Source organism: Polyodon spathula, chromosome 18, assembly GCF_017654505.1.
Source record: "Polyodon spathula isolate WHYD16114869_AA chromosome 18, ASM1765450v1, whole genome shotgun sequence".
In the NCBI taxonomy this organism is placed as follows: Eukaryota; Metazoa; Chordata; class Actinopteri; order Acipenseriformes; family Polyodontidae; genus Polyodon; species Polyodon spathula.
The window spans coordinates 10,425,107-10,445,714 of NC_054551.1; the positions used below are offsets into that span (position 1 = coordinate 10,425,107).

Sequence of the window (20,608 nt, forward strand, 5' to 3'; positions counted from 1 at the left end):
GGCCAATCCAGGGCATTGACCTTTTTGTTTTTAAGTCACTCCAGTGTAGCTTTGGCTGCATGTTTGGGGCCATTGTCCTTCTGGAAGATGAATCTTCTCCCAAGTCCCAGGTCTCTTGCAGACTTCACCAGGTTTTCCACCAGAATTTCTCTGTACTTTGCTGCATCAATTTTGCTCTCTATCTTCACAAGCTTTCCAGGCCCTGACACAGAGAAGCATCCCCATAGCATGATGCTGCCACCACCATGCTTCATGGTACCGATGGTGTTCTCAGGATGATGTGCGGTGTTAGGCTTGCGCCAAACATAGTGCTTGGCGTTGAGGCCTTAAAGCACTATTTTGGTCATATCAGACCATACAATCTTCTTCCACTTGATCTCAGAGTTTCCCACATGTCTTCTGGCAAACTCTAGCCGAGATTTAATGCAAGTTTTTTTCAACAATGGCGTTCTTTTTGCCACTCTCCCATAAAGGCCAGTTTTGTGAAGCACCAGGGTTATTGTTGCCATATGCACAGTGTCTCCCAGCTCAACCGTGGAAGACTGTAACTCCTTTAGAGTTGCCATAGGCCTCTTGGTGGCCTCCCTGACTAGTGCCCTTCTCGCCCAGATACTCAGTTTTTGAGGACCCCCTGTTCTAGACAGATTCACAGTTGTGCCATAATCTCTCCATTTCTTAATAATGGACTTCACTGTGCTCCGGGGGATATTCAGTGCCTTGGAAATGTTTTTATATCCTACCCCTGATTAGTGCTTTTGAAGAACCTTACTCCGGATTTGCTTTGAATGTTCCTTCGTTTTCATGATGTAGTTTTTGTTAGGAAATGTGCTAACCAACTGTGGGACCTCCCAGAGACAGGTGTATTTAACCTGAAATCATTTGAAACACCTTAATTGCACACAGGTGGACTCCATTCAACTAATTATGTGACTTCTAAAGACAACTGGTTGCACCAGAGCTTATTTAGGTGTGTCATAGCAAATGGGGTGAATACTTATGCAATCAATTATTTTCTGTTTTCTGTTTGTAATTAATTTAGAACAATTTGTAGATTTTATTTTTCACTTTGACATTATTAACTTTTTTATGTTGATCAGTGGCAAAAACTCCTAATTAAATCCATTCTGATTCTACGTTGTAACACAATAAAATGTGGAAAAGGGTGGGGGGGAATACTTTTGAGAACCACTGTATATATATTTATTTTACAAATCAAAACAAAAAAATGTAAATAAATAAACATCTGAACTGACATTGGTTTACAACATACGGTACATATTTATAAAACTGAAACGATAGTAATACATTTTTTACTTCTCAACAGCAATTGGTTTATTATCAGATGAGCAAAAGCAATTGAACAACGTAGATAAATAAACTTAGAAAAAAACATTTTTAAGAAGCGTGCAGCACATGAAGTTAGAAAAAAAAAAGTCTAATTTATTCTTCCTTGTTTTGACAAAAGGGTATTCCTTTACCTTGAGTCTAAGGTTGTTCACAATCAACACAGATAATGCGCTTCTCCATGTCGCCTTTCTGCACAGGGTACAGCTGTCCAAAGTTTTATTTTTATTGCACTTGCCAAACTGGCATTGGCATCTCCTGCGGCTCTCAACAGGGTTGCCAGCTTCAGCTGTGGATACACGCTTGGCAGTCTCCCTCTCCAAATGCTTCTTGCAAAGTTTCTGTGCTAACTGTAAAATACATTCTCTCCTTTGTAAATTCTTCGTAAACTGCCCAGGAGTTTATGGCTGCTAGGTCCAATACATTATAAAACACCTGAACAGACCACCATTGGGAGCCAGCTTTCATGGAATACTTCCATGCCATCTGATCCAAAACATCAACTCCATATTTTGTTGCATAGTAAAACTGCACAGCCTCTGGTATTTATTTTCACTAGTCCCAATGCTAATCGACTGACCAAAGCAGCGCAGCTGGCAAGCAGGTGCCAGCCTTCAAAAGGTTGATTGAAAACAATAGACTGTCAGTCATTCACTCAGACAGAGAGTAGAGACTAATCTGATTACAATCAGATTGACTGGTAAATAAAAATAATAAAGTAGAATACTGTTCTGTATAATCCAAAGACAATTGTTTTCTGTGTGGCTGTCAATGTGACTGCTTCCTGGGCTTCTAGGTGTAATATATCTCCTTTATTTCTGCAATCCCGCATTCCATGCTTTGTGAGAATATTTAGTACATACAGACAGAAAGGTACATGAACGCGCAGCCCCATATGTGTCACACGACTGGAGAAAATTAATCTATTACCACACCAGGGTCTTTCTCTTCATGTGCCTGTTCTAGTTCTATCCCCCATTTGGTATTTGGTATTTTGTAACCGGTGTGTAACACTTTACATTTGTTGACACTGAATTTTATTTGCCACATTTCTGCCCAGTTCTGTATCTGGTGTAAATCTTTGTGGATTATCACATCAAATTATCTTATGGCATCTCTAGTTTAGGGTGATGTTCAATCCAATCGTGTTGACGTGTTCTAGTAAAGTTGCTAAACGACTCTTTTTAATTCACTGCCTGGCAAGGCTGTAGGATTGCCTCATATACGATGTTAAAGGCTGCAGGTTTGCCTCATATACGATGTTAAAGGCTGCAGGTTTGCCTTATAGATGATGTTAAAGTTAGTTCTGACACAGGAGCTTTTTGTGGAGGGATATTTCAGTAGCCTTATATGGCTTTCCTAGAAGGGGAAATGGTTCAAATCCAGTTCAGGTCGGGGTTAGATACTGTATTAATCAATGGACAGTTTTAAATAGAAAAATGAAGATGACAAAACAATAAATGAAAATAGCAACGTATCAAGAGATGGATGGCTAAACACATACGCTTAATTGAAGTTTACCATGAAAAGGTCAGCTATTATCGGAGACAGTACAGCGTTGGTTTCTAAAGGACTTGTTCCTTTGCTGTTTGGGTTCACACTGACTGGTTGCTGACAGCGATGAGTCTTTTACAAGACCAAGACCCTGTTCAAGTTCTATGCCACTGTAACAGAAATCAATGATTCTTGGTTGTAAATCACCCTCCCGACCTGTTAGGGCGCTAAGCAGCAAGAACAGAGTTCCTTGGATGGACCTGACAGTTCTTTCACAGGATTCAAGTGAAGTCAGCCAGTTAGGAAAGGGGAAGGCTCCGTTGCAATAACGCATTAACCCAGAAGGGAAACGACATGGCAGCCGCAGATTGGAGAGGCGGTTGTACGCTTTTACCAAGGGGTCATGTGTGACAGCATAAAAGGGGATGGAAAATCGTAATCTGTTCCTTTGCTTTGGTCACGAGAAATAACCTGGAAAGACCCGTGCAGTATTGTGAGTGTTTGTTTTGTTTTGTTTATAATTGTTGCTTGTTGTGTATTAATAGATGGCTAACACAATCCGGAGCTGTCGCCAAGAGCCAGCACAAAATCCAGAACAGCACTTCACTACTGTCACGTATTAAACTGTATCACCTACCACAAGCACTACAGCACGCACCCAAGACTGGTGACCATGTTTGTACATAGTTGGAGGGGTACTTGTATTTCTTGTTTGGGACTGCAAACCCGTTATTATTTAGCCCATGCACTACACATTGCCGAATATTGCCGGGGATCATTATTTGGTCACCAGAACTGGATTGTATAAATAAAAGCACTTTTCTAACTGGATTACAAATCTCTGTTCATTGCGCTTTGCATCACTCCTGCACCTGTACACAATCAACCACTTTGCTACAGCCACACATTTGGCATTTTTGTGACAGGTGAGTTACAGTTTATATAACCATTATTAATTATGTTCTTATGTACAAGCACCTGGAAAGGTTTTAGGGTAATTCTAAAGGGAGACCTACTCCCCTTGGGAATGGAGTTGCAACTGAATGAAAAATAATATAATAAATCTGGGTTTAAGAGGGAATTCATGAGGAAATCCCTGTAAACCAAAATAAGATTAAAAAAAGAGACAAGACCATGGTTATCATTAACTAATAATTTATTGTTTAAGATTAAAACATCAGTGGTCATTGCATCTGAGAACATTTACAAAGAGAAAATAAGAAGGGGAGGGAAGCAGACTGTCTGAACCCAAAAAACAAACAAGCCCTTTCGTCTTTCCAGAAACGGCCAGCTAGTGACGACTGAACCCCGGGCTAGTGGCACCTCACTGCGCAAGGCAGTACTTGCACAGGGGTCAAGCAGTGCAGGACCAGGAATGGCTTCTAAACTGAGGTCCCACAAGATCACTATTAACAGGGTCAGGTTCAGACCATAGTCAAAACCATAACTTATAACTGGTCTCAAGACTGTTTGGGTTCAGATTTTAGTCTGGGACTGCCCCACCTAATCGCAAAACAGACATTTTCTTATTTGTTTTTAAACGATTAATATCAGTATATATTTACAACATCGCAGACTTATCAGCAAGTGTTAAAAGGCTCAGAAAAAGTACTCATCTTGATACTTCTAAAATAAGGCAATTTTGTTTCTTAAATCAAATTTAATTCTAGCTCCCAGTGCTGTCAAGTGGTTCTAAACCACCAGAAACACATATAGAAGGAAAACAGAATAGCGATAGGCAAATGTTTGAGAACTGTCCTGGACAGTTGAGAGGAACCCTGAAGTCTGCTCTGGGTCTGACCTCTTGCTGGGATGAATAAGCTGATCTTTGCGTGCAGAAGAGGATTTCTTTCTTTAAGAACTATTCTTAGATACAGAACATTCCAACAGCAAGGTTCTGCAGAGTGTGAGCCATGGTACAGGGGTTGGCAAGTCTAGATACCATCCATATGTCTTGGATTATTGCTTCCACTCCTCTTACTTAAAATGGTGCTGCTTTTGTTAGTTTCCATTTCTGCAGGGGATTACTGGCTGGGCACCATTGCTGAAATGGAAACAAAGTCTAGAGATTGATATGTAGATGGAGTAGGTTGAACTGTCTAAGGATGAGTTTCGATCTAAATGGTGGTATACTTAACTGCCGCTACTTCATTCTATATTATTTGTTACTTGTGTTTTCAGCTTGGGCAACCGCCTTATTACTGTCTAAATATAATTTAAAAGCCCCCTATTGAGCATGTTTACATGTTTCAAGATATCAGTACATTATAAGGCCACAGATTATAAGGCGGTATGGTCATGACTCCCATTTTCCACATAAATCTCTTCCACTATCACATGAATTCTCATTATAAGATGGAACCCAAATAGAACGGTCTCTTAACTGTGGCTCCCAACTACAAAGGGGGAGCACTGCAGTAAGATCCGCCAGTGTCTGGATCAATGCATTCACATTCCCAAGTAAGCAGAAGGGTGGGTGGTATAAATGTAATATTCCTCTATCACCAGCCTGTCCTGAACATCTTTGCTCACTTAGTTGGAGACCTTTTGTTCAACACCTACAGAAACACATCTCTCACACTGTAACTCAGGCAAGCTGCGGATACACTGGGGTTCACTTCCCCTAGTCACTGTTTTAAAGCCCTGAGCACAGGGCAGCACACATTTGTAGAAAATACACGTACAACAAAGCAGTTAGCATCACTGCCTAGTTTTCTATTATAAGTGAAATTGGTATCCACACCAATACACGTAGGTTCTGTACATACCTGGGCTAGGTCTCAATTTCATTATTTTTAAATAAGACAATACTGCACTCTTAATGAAATGATTTACTATAAATACAGCTGTCACTGAAATTGCCAAGCATGGTGGCTAGAATAGTTCTCCAAGAGCCTCTGTAGGTTAAAAAAAGATGCTGTCATCCGCATTGTATGAGCTTGTCTTTTTGCAGTGTAGCCCCTGCACACTGTTCTAGTAGCAAAAAACAAGTGACATATGGGTATTTTACTGAAAACCAGTCATAGCTGAATGTTACAATCTCATGTAATGCAGAATTCTCTTTAAATTCTTAATGAAAAAATAAAAGGTATTGAGGTACTAAGGGCAAGTGATAGCAGCATCTACTGTGGTATGAGGCTGCCATTGATAGAAGTGGTACCACAATGGTAGTATTTTCCTATTTGACATAATACTAAGCAATTGTGCCATTGTCAGATAAGAGTTAGTTGATACTGAAGAAGGCCTCAGGAAAACAGTACATCCAAAAGTCAAAATGGGATCCGAGGAGGAGGGCGAATAGATTAGAGTTGTATTAAAGTGGTTGAGGGACCAGGGTGGCTGATTCATATTGCAGTGATTCATCGCATCAGGGTTCTATTTCAGCTGGGTGTTGCTTCAAGTGGCATATTAACAGAGTGTCAAGTGGACTGCAGTGCTGCCTAACCAACACTGTCAAAGCATTGCCTGAGTGTTTCACAAATCTCTGTCTGTCTGCAACATTCTTCAGCCACAGGTAGTTTGTGAGAAGTTCAGGGAGATTAGGAATACACTGCAACAGTATCGTTTCCCCGCGGAACCCTTCCATGCGTGTGAGAATATCGAGGGGGCTTGGGAAACAGACATCAAGACAGATTTGAAGCAACTGCACCTTATTCAAAAGAACAATCTTAAAGTTACTGCTGGTATTGAGAAATGGAGAAATGATCATTGGACTGGGATGTTAATTTAATAGAGCATTGCTTCATGTCTGCATTGCAATAGAGCAGGAATCTAATACAATCCAATATCTTGTTTTTTTTTTGTTTTTTTTTAAGTCAATTGTAAGATATATAATAATACTAAAAATACAATCACAAAACTCATGAGTTATTTAAATGTTTCTTTAAGGCACTTGTTTAAATGAAACTTTACCAGACTGTTTGGTAACCACAGCAGCTATAACAGTTTTATGAATATCAAAATGGATTTAATTGGTCAAAACAGACTCAAAAAAACATTTATTAAGTAACTTTTGAGTTAAAATTGACTGAATTGAGCCTAATAAGTGTAATTCAGGTGAAGTTACAAGCATGGGATTTTCTATGATATACTTGTACTATATTGTTCTATGCAAATTAGTCATGTGTTTTTCTGAATGCTCTGCACTCCACCACAGAAGCATCTGTGTGCTGATTTAATTGTTCTACCTTCCTGTGTGTATTATGTATTGCTTAATCCCCACTTGTAAGGTAATTACCAAACAGTATTTTCATATGCTTGAGATGGCTACAATTCTGTTAAAATTAATCTGTTTCATAAATGGGCCTGGTAATTGACATAGAAGTTGACTAAAAGATCAGCTTGGCGCCCCAAGTATCCTTGGCATTCTTGCAACTAACTGTAAAAATATACATATTATTTATACAAAAAGTCATTCTGTAACATTTTAACAGGGGGGCTTTGTCAGTAAATTAGCATTCTATCAATAATCACAATTAATACCGTACATCTAGCATAGTTCAGTTTACCCAAATGAAAATCGTCATGAATACTAAGTAATAAATCTGTTTTCATTATAGGCACAGCCAAGCTATGTTCTTTTAATGTTGACTTAACACTCATTAGCGTGTCTCCAAGTATAACTGCACAGGAACTGATATTTAAAGAGCAGGAAGCACAGAAATTGTATTTTAATGGCTTTTTCTTTTTTCCCTTCATCTTTTTAATGATGTTGTAGGAATTCAAAACCCACATTCTGAAACACTGCAAACATCTTTTATAACGTTGAATAATAAATATAATGTAGCGTGAAGTAGCAAGTAATATCACATTTAGCAGTCATTCCAATCTCCATCCCACTCCAATATCACTTTGGGAAATAAAAAAAAAGATTAGAAGTTTACATATAAGTTGCTGCAAAGTATTGAAATGTTCCAACATGTAGAGTACGGTAGGACAATATGGCAATACAGAACAGTACAATGTGTGTGTTTACTGAATATTGAATAGAAATGGTGTTAATGAACACTACTGTAATCAATGCAATACCTGCAGTAAAAAGCATTGCTGTATAAATATAGTGTTGTGTTGTCATTTATTTTATTGGTGAGTATTGATGAACTACTGATAAAACCAACTGTGATTAATTGTCACAGTTATTGCTGAATCCCTTTGAAGTGACATTTGAAAAATCAAAAGGTGCTGTTGGGAAAAGCACCCATTTGAATTTCATATGTGTACTTCTTGCTCTTAGATTTGTGTTTCACATACAATAAGACTTTCCTCGGACACTTCTAAGTTATTTTGGGGGGGGGGGTATGCTTCTAGGTTTACTATTCGGAATCCATACCCTTCTCTGGGTATCTCAGTTCATGCCCCTTTGAAAGTCAGTCGCCCTTGTAAAAACAGTCCAATCCAAACGCGGACAGAAAAGTAAACGTTGCAGGAATGTTTAGATTTCTTATGTTGTTCAAAGGGGAATCGAGAAGCTCTGAATGTTTTGTTTTTAAAAAAGGTCCCTTTTCAAGGCAGACCCATTTAAAAATCAAAAAACAAACACAAGTACAATGATACAATATACACAGTGGTCCTTAAAGCAAGCAACATGCAGTCAATCTTTGTCCCTCTGAATATTAGCTTTCCGCAGGATGGATGGATGCAAGGGCTTCATCACGCCTTGTCACATTTGCCTTTCTTCTCCTTGCGCTGGTACTTGCGCAGTCGGCGCGTCCAAATGTCCCTCCACTGGATCACCAGACTGTTCTTGTCTGCCAGCAGCCCTGCTCGCTCCGATGGCCCCTCTGTGGCTCCCATGATCAGGAAGCGTTTGCTCATCTGGATCTTGGGGCACTTGCAGGCCAGGTCCTTCATGTGGATCCACAGGAAGTGGTCGCCTCTCTTGATGGAGTCGCCTCGGCTCTTGTAGACAGTGACCACGTTCACAGAAAACTTGGCCCAGTCTCCTACGGTCTCCATGTCGAGAACATTCACCTGCACAGCTGCAACATGTGAGCGAGAGAGAGGCTCTTTTACTCATCATCAACCAAGAAATAAATCATTGAGCCTACACCTTCCATAGAAATTAATCACTGAGCCTATATCTTCCATTGAAATGAATGAACCACTGAGCCTATACCTTCCATAGAAATGAATCATTGAGCCTATATCTCTCCCATTGAAATGAATCATTGCGCCTATACCTTCCATAGAAATTAGTCAATGAGCCTATATCTTCCATAGAATTTAAACATTTAGCCTACATATTCCATTGAAATGAATCATTCAGCCTATATCTCCAATTGAAATGAATCATTGAGCCTATACCTTCCATAGAAATTAGTCATTTAGCCTACATACCCCATTGAAATGAATCACTGAGCCTATACCTTCCATAGAAATGCTTCACAGTGAAATTAGACCCAAACTGAACTAGTTGCCAGCTGGACAGTACCAATATTTTTTTGTTCCCAATTCAACTCTATCAGCCCACCTGCACTTTTCGTTTATACTGTTTAACTGTGCAAATAGGCGTTGACAGTGAGAGGTAAGTGCACCGTTTTGCATGCAAGACAGTTTTAAAAAACAGTAGAAAGAAAAAAAAATCTATCAAAAATCCATTCGCTTTAATGTAGACTTTCTCTCAGTTTACCATGCTGGTTTGTAGTAATGTAGGAATGTTAATATCTTAATCCCCATGCTTGTTATTTTGAATTATATCACTTTTACATTATGTCACTTTTACTTAGACAGGTTCTTCTACATGAAACCAAAGGATAAACTGCATTTTCTCAGAAAACATTTAGGAGAGTCTAATGATTTGTATGGAAGGGGGAAGGCTGTTCACTTCCAGCACTTCTCCAGACTCAAAGCAGTTTAAAGCCAGGTAAAGGCAGACAGAGAATAATTAGAAGAACAGTATTGGAGCAATATAAAACCAGGAGTGTAAGCAGCTATTACAATAATGCTGCATGCTCTTTAATAACAGATCCTCACCATAATCCTTCTTGCAGTATTTCTTCATGTTGATCTTCAGGTTTCCCTTGACTGGTTTGCAATACGACTCACAATCTGCAGGTGAAGTAAAGAAAGACCTTGTTGACTTTACTGAAACACACCACTGCTCACAATACTGAAGCAATGGACTCAAACCAGAACACCATATTGGTGCAATGATCTGAACAGCTCTACATAAGCTATTTGGTCATTCATCATCATCTGAGGGAATACAAGTGATCCCAGGCAGTAACCTCTATTTCATATGCCATATTTATTCAGTCTTTTCCATATACTGTACATGCAGTATGTCTATACATATGTAGTCACAGCACTATATATTGTAAATGTTGTAAATCAACAGCACTATATATTGTAAATGTAGTAAATCAACAGCACTATATATTGTAAATGTTGTAAATCAACAGCACTATATATTGTAAATGTAGTAAATCAACAGCACTTTACTGGCAGGCTTCTTATAATCGATTTTGATTACAAACAATCCAAATAAAGTCTAAGCAAACTGAGTTTGTTGTTAAAGTTTCAATGGAAGTGAACAGAATCTGCCAGATCTACAATGTCTCTACAGCAGTGTGCAGATTTATTAGCACAGCCCATTGCTTCTGTTATTCTGAGTTGTTGTGCATATGAAATCAAAACCACTTGTTGGAAATTGTCAAAATAGGCAAATTACTGCCTAATGTAATTATGATTTTAATGGGCCACACATGCAATTAATTTAAAATAGTAAGAGAAAAGGAGCATATAGCCACAAATGGTTAAATGCATGAGACTTTTTGGAAGTTGTTTAATATGCCTAATTAGCACAAAGTGGTCTAAAATTTTCACACGAGTGCCTATTGTTTCTATATCATTGATTACTGACCAAAAATTGAAATTCTCACACCCAGGGGTTTTCATGCACGTAGGTATATAAAGGTTATAAATGACTAATCTTGAGGTGTTGTAATACATTTGCACACAACTGTAGGTATTTACTGTTTTTGCCGTTTTAAAGTATCTGATGATGTAAATGATGCTATTCCTTTCCCAGTCCTGGTGTGTTTGAGTGAATTTTGAACAATCTGACCTTCAATGGCACAGAACAGCTGTGTTTACCTCGAAATGTAGCGTTTGATTTAGAACTAATAATGACAAAGCATTTCTGCTAATAAAAGAATAACATGAAGTTACAATTTATATCTTTACTATATTTCACACAGTTTACATTATCATTATTTGAAGGTGTTTCCTGTATAATTTTACTTTGGAAAACTGCAACAGATTAAAATGCCGAATGCTTTACCTACTTGTTTCAAACAATGTCAACAGGAATCGGAGAGGTGTGTATTTTTATTTGAATCCATAATTAAGGGAGGAATTAATCTGTAATACTGATAGTGGTGATGGTATGGAATGGGTTACCTAGCCTTGTTGTTGATACTGATAGTGGTTTGTTTTAATGATTAATGGCACTGGTAAGCTTGTAACTTGCTTAGAATTTGAAGGTGTAACAATATGTATTTTATTTGTTTATTTAGCAGACTTATTTATTCAAAGTGACTTACACCACTGTAATACAAGGTTACAGTTCAATTAAACTAAAATACAAAATAGAGACACAACAAGTGCAACAAGAACAACAATAAATACTTCCTGTGTTAACTGTTACCCAGTAGTACTTCTTGTGTGTCTTACGTGGCAGGGAAAACTAATTTTAGCCTTTTATTTTATTCATGGAATATGCAGACTTTGAATTTTGTTTATCAGATAATTAGTTGTTTTTTTTTGTTTTATTGCAGAAAACTAGGATCCCTGGTTATAAGTAACATCGTATTAGTTTCAACTACATTCATGAATATTTCAAAACAGAACTATGAAACACTAGTGCTTTAGAAATATGAAAATACACTAAATAAACTGAATGACAAATGTTAGACAAGTTGAAGCAATTGGCAACCAAGCGCCTCATAAAAAAAGGAAAATTTAGGTTATTATCATAACCCTGGTTCCCTAAAATAGAAATGTAACCATTACCTAATGGTTGTTTACCTGCTAAAGACCCAAAACCTGAATAAGATACAACAAAGCTGCTCAGCCGAGCGAGCCTGTGACACAGTAATGCCCGCCCCCGAGGGATATAAAGGACTGTATGCAGATCTCAGCTTCATTTTTCCTACAACCTTTCTGCAATCATGGACGCAGCAACCTTGAAGGTGAATGGTTATATTTCTTTTTAAGGGAACCAGGGTTATGGTAATAACCCAATTATTCCCTTTCAAGTACTAAATGTAACCATTACTGAATGGGTCAGTATACCCAAGCCGTTGCAAGGGCAAGATTGCTGAATGGCTGGAATGCTACAAGGATTGATATGGAGTGTACCCTTTGTCCTGGCTTCTGCAAAAATTAAGCAGGCTTTTGCAATTGATAATGCATGCATCTCACTCAACTGCTTTGAGAAGGAGAGTTCAAGCAAGAAAGCCGCATTGAGCGATAAAAGTTTCAGCTCAGCTGAATACAAGGGCTGAAATGGAGGCTTCATGAGTGCATCAAGCACCATGTTAAGCCTTCTGCAAGGAAAATGCTTCATAGGCAGCTGAAGCCACCGAGCTCCTTTTAATAATTGCCCTGCCAGGAAGTGAGCTTCTTGGGAGACAGAGTCAATTTTGCCATGGCAAGCTTTAATGAAGTGGGGGATTCCCCATCATCAAACAGGTGCTGCAAAAATAGCAGTATAACTGCCATGAGACAGATAATGAGCGCGAACCCCCGAGGCTGGTACCATGTCTCCAGACACAGCGGGAACAAGGCGAGTGATAGGAAGGCATTTAAAAGTTGCCTCGGCCAATGGCAAGGCATCTACCTTCAGTGGGTCACTGGCTCCCATTATGGAGAACCAGATGGGGCAGTGGGTCAATTCCTGGGAAGCATCTTTCTTCTCCCGAACCTCTCCCAAATTAGGCTCACCACCAGGGGGTGAAGCCTCCATTCTGGAGCGCTGGGAAATCCCCTTGAGCGGTCTGCTACCCAGTCTGTTGCTCGGGACGGTAAGAGGAGTTTCTCATGTTCCCAGAGCAAAAGCTTTCCGGGCCACGTGATGGAGACTAGGAGACCTGAGGCCACCCTGGTGGTTTATGTACGCCACAGTGTTGTCCGTAAGGAAAAGCACGTCTCCCTTGAACCTAGAAATTGTCTGCAGCTCCAAAAGATTTATGTGGAGACCCTGTCATGGGGGATTCCACACACCTTGCGTAGCCCTGCCATTCCACACAGCACCCCAGCCCAGACTAGAGGTGTCCGTGGTGATGACCTCCATTCTGGTGACACTGCCAAAAGCTACGCTCAGGCATAGATGAGCAGGCTGTTTCCATCAAGAAAGTGCCTTAGACAGTGGCGAGACAATGTAAATAGGCAGTCGTGGTTCAACGCGGTCTTCAAAACCCTGCTGTTGAACCAGGCCTGCAGAGGGTGCATGCGAAGCAGACCCAAAGGTAGGCCTAGAGGTTTCTGTAAAGCCACTACCATGAGCACTCTGTTGAGCTGAAATATCTCTAAAAAGGCTATTCCCTGACAGAGTGGACAGCATGGATGTGAGGCGAGAGTGTATTAAATGGAATGTCCAGACAGTAATTTATGTGTACAGAAATAAAATAATTTATTTTTATTTTCTATACACAACAAAAGGATTAAATAACAAACGAAAAACAAAATGGTGTGAGGGAAGGAGTGCAGGGGTGGAATCCAAAACAAACTGTGATGACTCGTCTTTAATTTGTCTTCGTGGTGACCATACATAAACAAAAAAAAGACAAAAGAAATGTTAGTGTTTCAAAAATCCCGCTGCACAAAACCAGACTCTCCCTCCACCCGTTACTCCTCCTACTTTACTTTCGGACCAACCCCGAACACAGTAGTACGTTCCCTTTAGTATGTAATGTCCCGCCTCTGTAGTCAGTGGAACACCAATCCCCAACCGACACGTGTCCTTCTCCTTCACTTGACTCCAGTGGCTGGAAGTTACATACTCGTACTTCCGCCCCTCACCAAGGTGCCGCCCCTCAAAAGATGACTTTTGCCATGGTCACGAGATCTTGGTAAGGGAAGTCCCGAGTTGGTTTGATGCCATCTACTGTCGGGAGGCTGAATCACAGACCGAAACCCCTTTTGACTCATCACAATGGACCTGGAGTCCAAGCACACTCCTAGATAGGAAGCTGTCAGAAAAAGCGCTGGCTCATCATTTGATTCACCGCCCAACCGTCTACCTGTGCTGAAGACTGGGCATAAATGAGCCAGTTGTCCAAATAATTGAGTACTCTGATGTCTTTGAGTAGGGAGCTGGAGAGAGGCCAAATGGCAAGACCCGGAACTAGTACGCTGTTCCCTGAAAGGCGAACCGCAGGTACTTCCTGTGCACTGGTTTTATGGGTATGTGAAAATAGGTGTCCTTGTGGTCTGCAATGGTGAACCAGTCGTCTGGCCTGATTGACTGCTACAGCTGTTGCATTGTTAACATTTGGACCTCCTTCAGCTCAGATACAGGTTAACCTGTCTGAGGTTGAGGATAGGTCTGAGGTCACCATTCCAATTGGGCACTAGGAAGTACCTGGAGTAGAACCTTTCCTCCAACTGAAAGGGTCTATCATGCTTATAGACATTTTTTGCAGCAGAGTTGCTACCTCCTGAGATGCCATCGCGGCATCATGTGAGTCCATGACTGAAGTTACAGTCAGGCCCCGAAAGGAAGGTGCTTGAATTGCAGTAAGTAGCCGGACTGAATGGTAGTAAGCACCCAGATGTCCATGGTGCACTGATGCCAATACTCTAAATGGTTCACTATAAAGGGGGGCTGGGCCAGTGGCAGCAAACCCCTAGGGCTGCTGCACGGCTTGTGGCTTGGCCTGAAGCTTCTGTCTGGCTCTGAACACCACTTCTGGCAGCAGGCGCAGCCACGTGTGCCAGTCTTGGAGGCTGCTGGGGCCTAGGGTGTCAGTTTGCCATTGGTTTGCGCACTGGGGGTGGTCGCTTAGGAAGCAAGCAAACCAGCTCCTTCGTAGATTCCTGCGTGCGGTGAGAGTGCTGCAGCAACTTGTCCACCGTGGGACCAAAAGTATGCCCTGATGTAATCGGGGCAACCAACAGTGGTGCTTTGTCCCCATCAGGCACGCGGGCCTGGGAAAGCCAAAGTTGCCTGCATGCTGTTCTTATTAACTAGGTGCAGCTCATCCAGCTGAGGGCCTGTGGCTGTCAGAGAGGGACCTCAGCAACTAGGACTGGTAGGCTACCAGAATACTTTTAAAGTTGCTCAGCCACTGGCCAGGGTGAGACAAATCACTGTATGCTGTTGGCCATTTGGCCACAAGCTTTCAAAACCTGGTGGCCAAGTTAACTTGGTCAACATTTTCAAATAGGGACAATATGAGCAGACATGTATATGTTGCACACACACACTGCTTTTGCATGCTTTGTTTGAGGGGGACCAAATACAATCAATCAACTAACTCCATAAAATGCCAGGGATCTATTTATATTAAAACGCCTGTGAACTATTTACTATGTGCATAAAATGCCAGTGAGTGAGTTTATACATAAAATAACAGCAAATAGAACTAGATTAGTCAAATGTCAGGGAAGATAACCATATAAAAATTCCAGGGAAGTGAACACATTTCTTTATTTTTCAGTTACTGTCACAGACAAATGGGATAGAATACTAACTGTTAGCTCCTCCTCATCTTCTGTTACATTCGCATTTTCATGGAGTTGGCCAGATGTGCATTTTCCAAATCCAAGTGCAAATAGATTTGACTGTTGCTTCAGTCTCTTTGACATTTTATTTAGGGTAATTAAGAGATTTTTAGAGAAAATGTTTTTTTTTAATTTCCTGTGCTGTCTAAGCTGATCAACCGAGCGAGTTGGGGAAACTCAATGGCTTGTAGCGCTGCAGCGCTCCTGCAGCACAGAGAATTATTTAAAAGCTGTGCAGTTATTTTAAACCCCCATCTTTGACGTAAGACAGAACAGACACCTCAACACTCCTTTCATTCCTTGTTGTTGTTGGAGTGAGGGGAATCTACTTGCTTTTAAAGTTTTTAGTGTCTTAATTTTTTTTAAGTTGGCAATAGCCGACTCTTCCGAACTGCAGATAATGCAGAATGAATTCAGAATGCTAATTTCTGCTGTTCTACCCGAACTTGACTGGCTGGTGTGCGTTGCTATGGAAACAAGAAAAGGGGGCTGATTCCACGAAAGGATTGGCTCTGCAAGATCAACAGGATGGTGCAGATTCTGACAGTGAAGCAGAAAGCCTTTATTACAGAACCAAAATTCTGTTGTATATACTGTAAATGCTTAGGTTGCCAAGGTGGCAACGTTACAGTAAAATCTACCATATTAAAATATTTGGTGACCTAGGGACCTGATTTGAACCACCCTGCGTGCGACGAACGTACTGGCTGAATAGGCCACTTTAGGATCACCTATGAGACCTGGCACAGACTGCTGGGGCAGATAGCACCCTTGGACAGGAGGGCTAAATTAAGCGCCTGTACCAACGGGGCCACTCAAGCCTCCACCAATGGAAATTGGTCCAAGCCTAGCTTCTCTGCATTGTGCACCCTATATAGGGTGTCCATAGACCAGGAAACAACAGGACAACTGGATCTCAAAAAGATCTGGGTGCACTGGGGTGGACACGGAGAGGTGGTAGGCTCATCATCAAAGATAGACTGCCTTGCCAGGGCACTTGCAAAACTCCAGTGGCCCTCTTGATCAGTGGTAGAAGCTCTGCCGACAGGGAGAGCTTAATGGCAGTGGATGTGCTGACTGACTCCACGTCCTGAGACAGGAGTGCCAGCTCCTGATCCCCACCTCCTCAGAGGCGGAGAAAGAGAGCACATCTCTCTGCTGCCAGTCTGCGCTCGTAGTCCCCTGAAGGACCCCAACGGGAAGGCAGGGCAGGCAGTGCCGAACGTATACGCAGTAACTCTTCGAGCACCGTTCCATAGTGGGAAATTGCTGTCTAGAGCTTCTCCACCTGCTCCAAGTCCACGATCGCTTAGAATAGTGACTCTTCTTCCTCAGGGAAGGAGAAAGAGAAGCAAAGGATCATGAGGCTGACCATGGAGGAGGCTTCCTGCGTGGGCTATTTTCCTGGGTGTGTCGTCCAGAGGGTGATTGGGAAAAGTGCTGTGCAGAACAGAGCAGACAGAGATACTGAAGCCTGGGGTGAGAGCACAAAGTCAGCCAACTTACGTTGGTTGATCCCTGGGAAGGAGCGACTCAAGCCACTGGCTCATGCACGGCATGAAGCCATAAATTAGTAAAACTAATACAGCGATTATTTTTAATATCACATATAATTTGTGTATAAACATAATAAATACAATAACCTATAGCAGAAAAAGTAACTTATCTGTATAGGCTCTCCTGTCAGGTCAATTCTTGAAAGGAAAAATGGCATTGAGATCTGTGCATGCAGTCCTTTATACCCTCGGGGGCGGGCATAACTACCACAGGCTCGGCTGAGCAGCTTTGATACATCTTATTCAGGTTTCGGGTCTTTAGGAGGTAAATACCCATTTGGTAATGTTTACACTTTGTACTTGAAAGCGAAATGTATGTTCATATTGTTATACATATTAATATACTCTACATTGTGAAAACGTATTTATAATAAAAGCAAGAAGCAAAAAAATGCACACTTTCAAGAAGGATGTCACATACAACTGGAAGCATGCACGTGTTAGTGATACATATGCACAGTACTCTGAATAGGGCACTAATTCATGGTGAAGTAATTATTCATACTATATTTGTCCTTGTAGTTTTTTCTAGTCTGTTGTAGTTAACAATATAATGTCATACATTTTTTACACTATAATGCCATACATTTTCCACACTAAGCACATCCATTCACTATATAGGTCTCACAAGTGTAGTTTTGTAAGAAATCTAGGTTTTAGCAAACACGTATTTCTCATAACATAATATTTGGTACTAGACTAAGCTGAAGAATTGTGTTTCCAGGCCCTGCTTTCAGATAGCATTGCACTTTCATGGTCCTTTCACTGGGTGAGTAAAATTGTCCCCACCCCTCAAAGGGCTTCTTTCCTGTCAGTAGCCAGCCAGCAGCTCCCCCAACCTAGTGTATTATGAAGTGCCATGCTTTAAAATTGAATATTTCACAAGTGCACATTTGAGACCTATATAGAGAATGAAAGTGCAGGACATTTAAGATTTATGCAGTTGGGGCTATGTGGCAAAGTGCCCGTCCCTGTGTGTATTTTGTGTTATATATTGTATGTTAATGTTGGTCATTGGTACACGGGATATAAACGGGTCTGTGTAACACAAGTGTAAAATGTATATTTGTATTTAGGCACGAGGATTGCACAGCACTTCACGTGCAAGTAAAAAGTAATAATATGTGAGCAGGGGGAACTGCACTTTATTAATTCACATGCAGTTGTACCACGACTCCAATTGAATGATTAGCAATCGAGTCTCGGAACAGCTGCATAAAAACAACATGTTTTCACTCACTCGGAGTTGTGTGTTCAGTGACTGGAGAACGGGATTGGAGACGGAGGTAATAATAAAATAATAACGTAAAGTAAATCATGAATTCAGCTCACTATGTTTGTCTGTGTAGTTCGTTTTTGTTTGTCTCTTTGTTTTGGCTGCTAGTGCCATGTCCTGTTTTTGTCCTGTTTTATTTTATAATAATAAACCAGGAAGCAGCATATTCATTCATTATTTTTACTCGCAGTGCTGTGTATTCATTTCTGGTCTGAAGTCACCCACTACAGCTGTCTTTGTGACAGGCTAGTTCCGAATATTAAAAGAAAAGTAAGAAAATAGATTTGTTGTTCATTGCGTGTAGTCACTGACATCGTTACTCACTTCAGCAGCAAATTCTACAAAACAGAAACAAAGAAAAAAAAGAAAAACCTATAAAAATGTTAGGGGGACTTGGCCAGCTATCAGAGAGCTGTGCTTTTATTAGCAGTAACCAGAGTGATTGAGCCAGCTGTTTCTCACAGCTCTCTGCAGTTTTCAATAAATCTGGAAGGGGGTTTGAATGTAGTTCAAGCCGCCAAATCAAGCTGATTCTCTGGTGACCCTAAAGATCCCTTATAAAAACAACAGAGCAAGAAAGCAATCCCCCTTCCAATCAATGGACTGCCTGTACTTCCCTTCAGGAATCTGGGCCTATCTGGAGCGTCGCTGGCACAGACAAGAGGCTTAATCTGCCAGTCTCCCCTGCCTCTGGAGGCCTGGGTGGGGGCAAAAGAGAGATTTGGTGGACTAGACCATGTGTGTAATGCAAACCACAAAACAAACACCAGCACACAACTCAGCCCGATTTGGCTCGACTCACCAAATAGGGAGGGATGTGTAGGTCAGGTTTTAGGTGTGTGCTCTATCTTTCTCTGTTGATACTGATAGTGGTGAGGTTATGGAATTGGTTACCTTGCTATCTTGTTGTTACTCATTTGGGTTCCTCTAAGAACTGTCTTGACAACGTTGTGGGATCAATCAGCTACTCAGAACCAGGCTGAATGAATAAGCTGAATGACCTCTTTATAGTGTTTGCCAACACCATGGGAAAGCTATCTTTAATTACTTTGTTTCAAGGAGAAACCCAGTTCTCAGTTTTAGAATATTAACTTGGAATTTCGTCCTTTTTAAATGTAATATGGCCCCTTTTTTAATTGGTTAAACAGGTCACTTTGGTTGTTTGTGTGTGTAAACATGCTTGTGTGCCACCAATCTTGTTACCCCTGGCTGAACACAACAGATTCGGATAATACCTCGGAGCAGAAGGTTCCTAGCTGGAAAGTCAGAGATAGACTGGAAGAGTTTAAACTCAGGGAGGGGGAGCGATTTGTTCGAGGCACTGATCTAAGAATAAACAGTAACCATAGCTCCTGAAACAATTGCTTCTGTTTTCAAAGACCAGTCTCTGGGTTTAAAGCTGTTTCATTGGCTTTTCTAGGTGACTGGCATGTGGTAAGTGCTTAAATAGTGTAAAAATAGTGTGGTAAATACACACTGACCATCCAGCAATACAACAATAAGATACAGTCACCCCTCAGAGATATAGCATACAGCATGGTAGACTTTCCTGTCTTTTACATCTTTGATTTTAAATGTGAATACATACTTTTATTGCAAGTTTACAATGACTATTATGACAATTATTATTTGTATTATTATTATTATTATATTGCGGTTATGAATGTGGACTTGGCCTTTCGTTGACTGTTCAGACAATCATTATTATGCCAGTAATATTTTTGGTGTAATTTATTTTTCATGCAGAGATATATGTTTGTATATGGTATATAATAAGTCCATCAAATAAACATTCCTTACACTTGTACGTGGTGTGCCAGTTTGGTCAGACAGTGGCAATGGAACAGGGATATGCAGGGGAGTGGAGGAAATGACTGGGTTAAGCAGGTGCCCCAAGAAAATATCCCATGGTAAAGACCAGGATCTGCTGGGATTGAAGCCATCATGGTGTGCTTTCCTGCAGGGCATAACCTGGACAAGGGTATGATCCCACTGCTGGGAACTAAGGCTGGTATACACAGGGCGCTGGAGCGATCTGACTGAAATATATGGCACCCATCGTACTGTGCAAAGCAGTGTTTCTCTCCTGAGAGACTGCTTTAATGACAAATGTATCGACATTGAAAAAGATTTCTTGTCAAAACTTTGTAATTCAATTTATTACGTTTATTTTAGTGTTTACAAATCTACCAATACAGGGTGTTCAATATTT

The 20,608-nt window shown here is 40.8% G+C and overlaps 1 protein-coding gene across 1 annotated transcript in view; it reads right to left on the reverse strand.

The window, feature by feature from the left end:
• Positions 1-4,007: 4,007 nt before the first annotated feature.
• LOC121294164 (netrin-3-like) overlaps positions 4,008-20,608 on the reverse strand; it is an 80,894-nt gene continuing 64,293 nt past the window's right edge. The window contains exons 5-6 of the mRNA XM_041217767.1: positions 9,811-9,885; positions 4,008-8,816 (exon numbers count right to left, since the gene is read on the reverse strand). Coding sequence (XP_041073701.1) covers positions 8,488-8,816; positions 9,811-9,885 — 404 coding nt within the window. The 3' untranslated portion in view covers positions 4,008-8,487. The remainder of the gene's footprint in view (positions 8,817-9,810; positions 9,886-20,608) is intronic.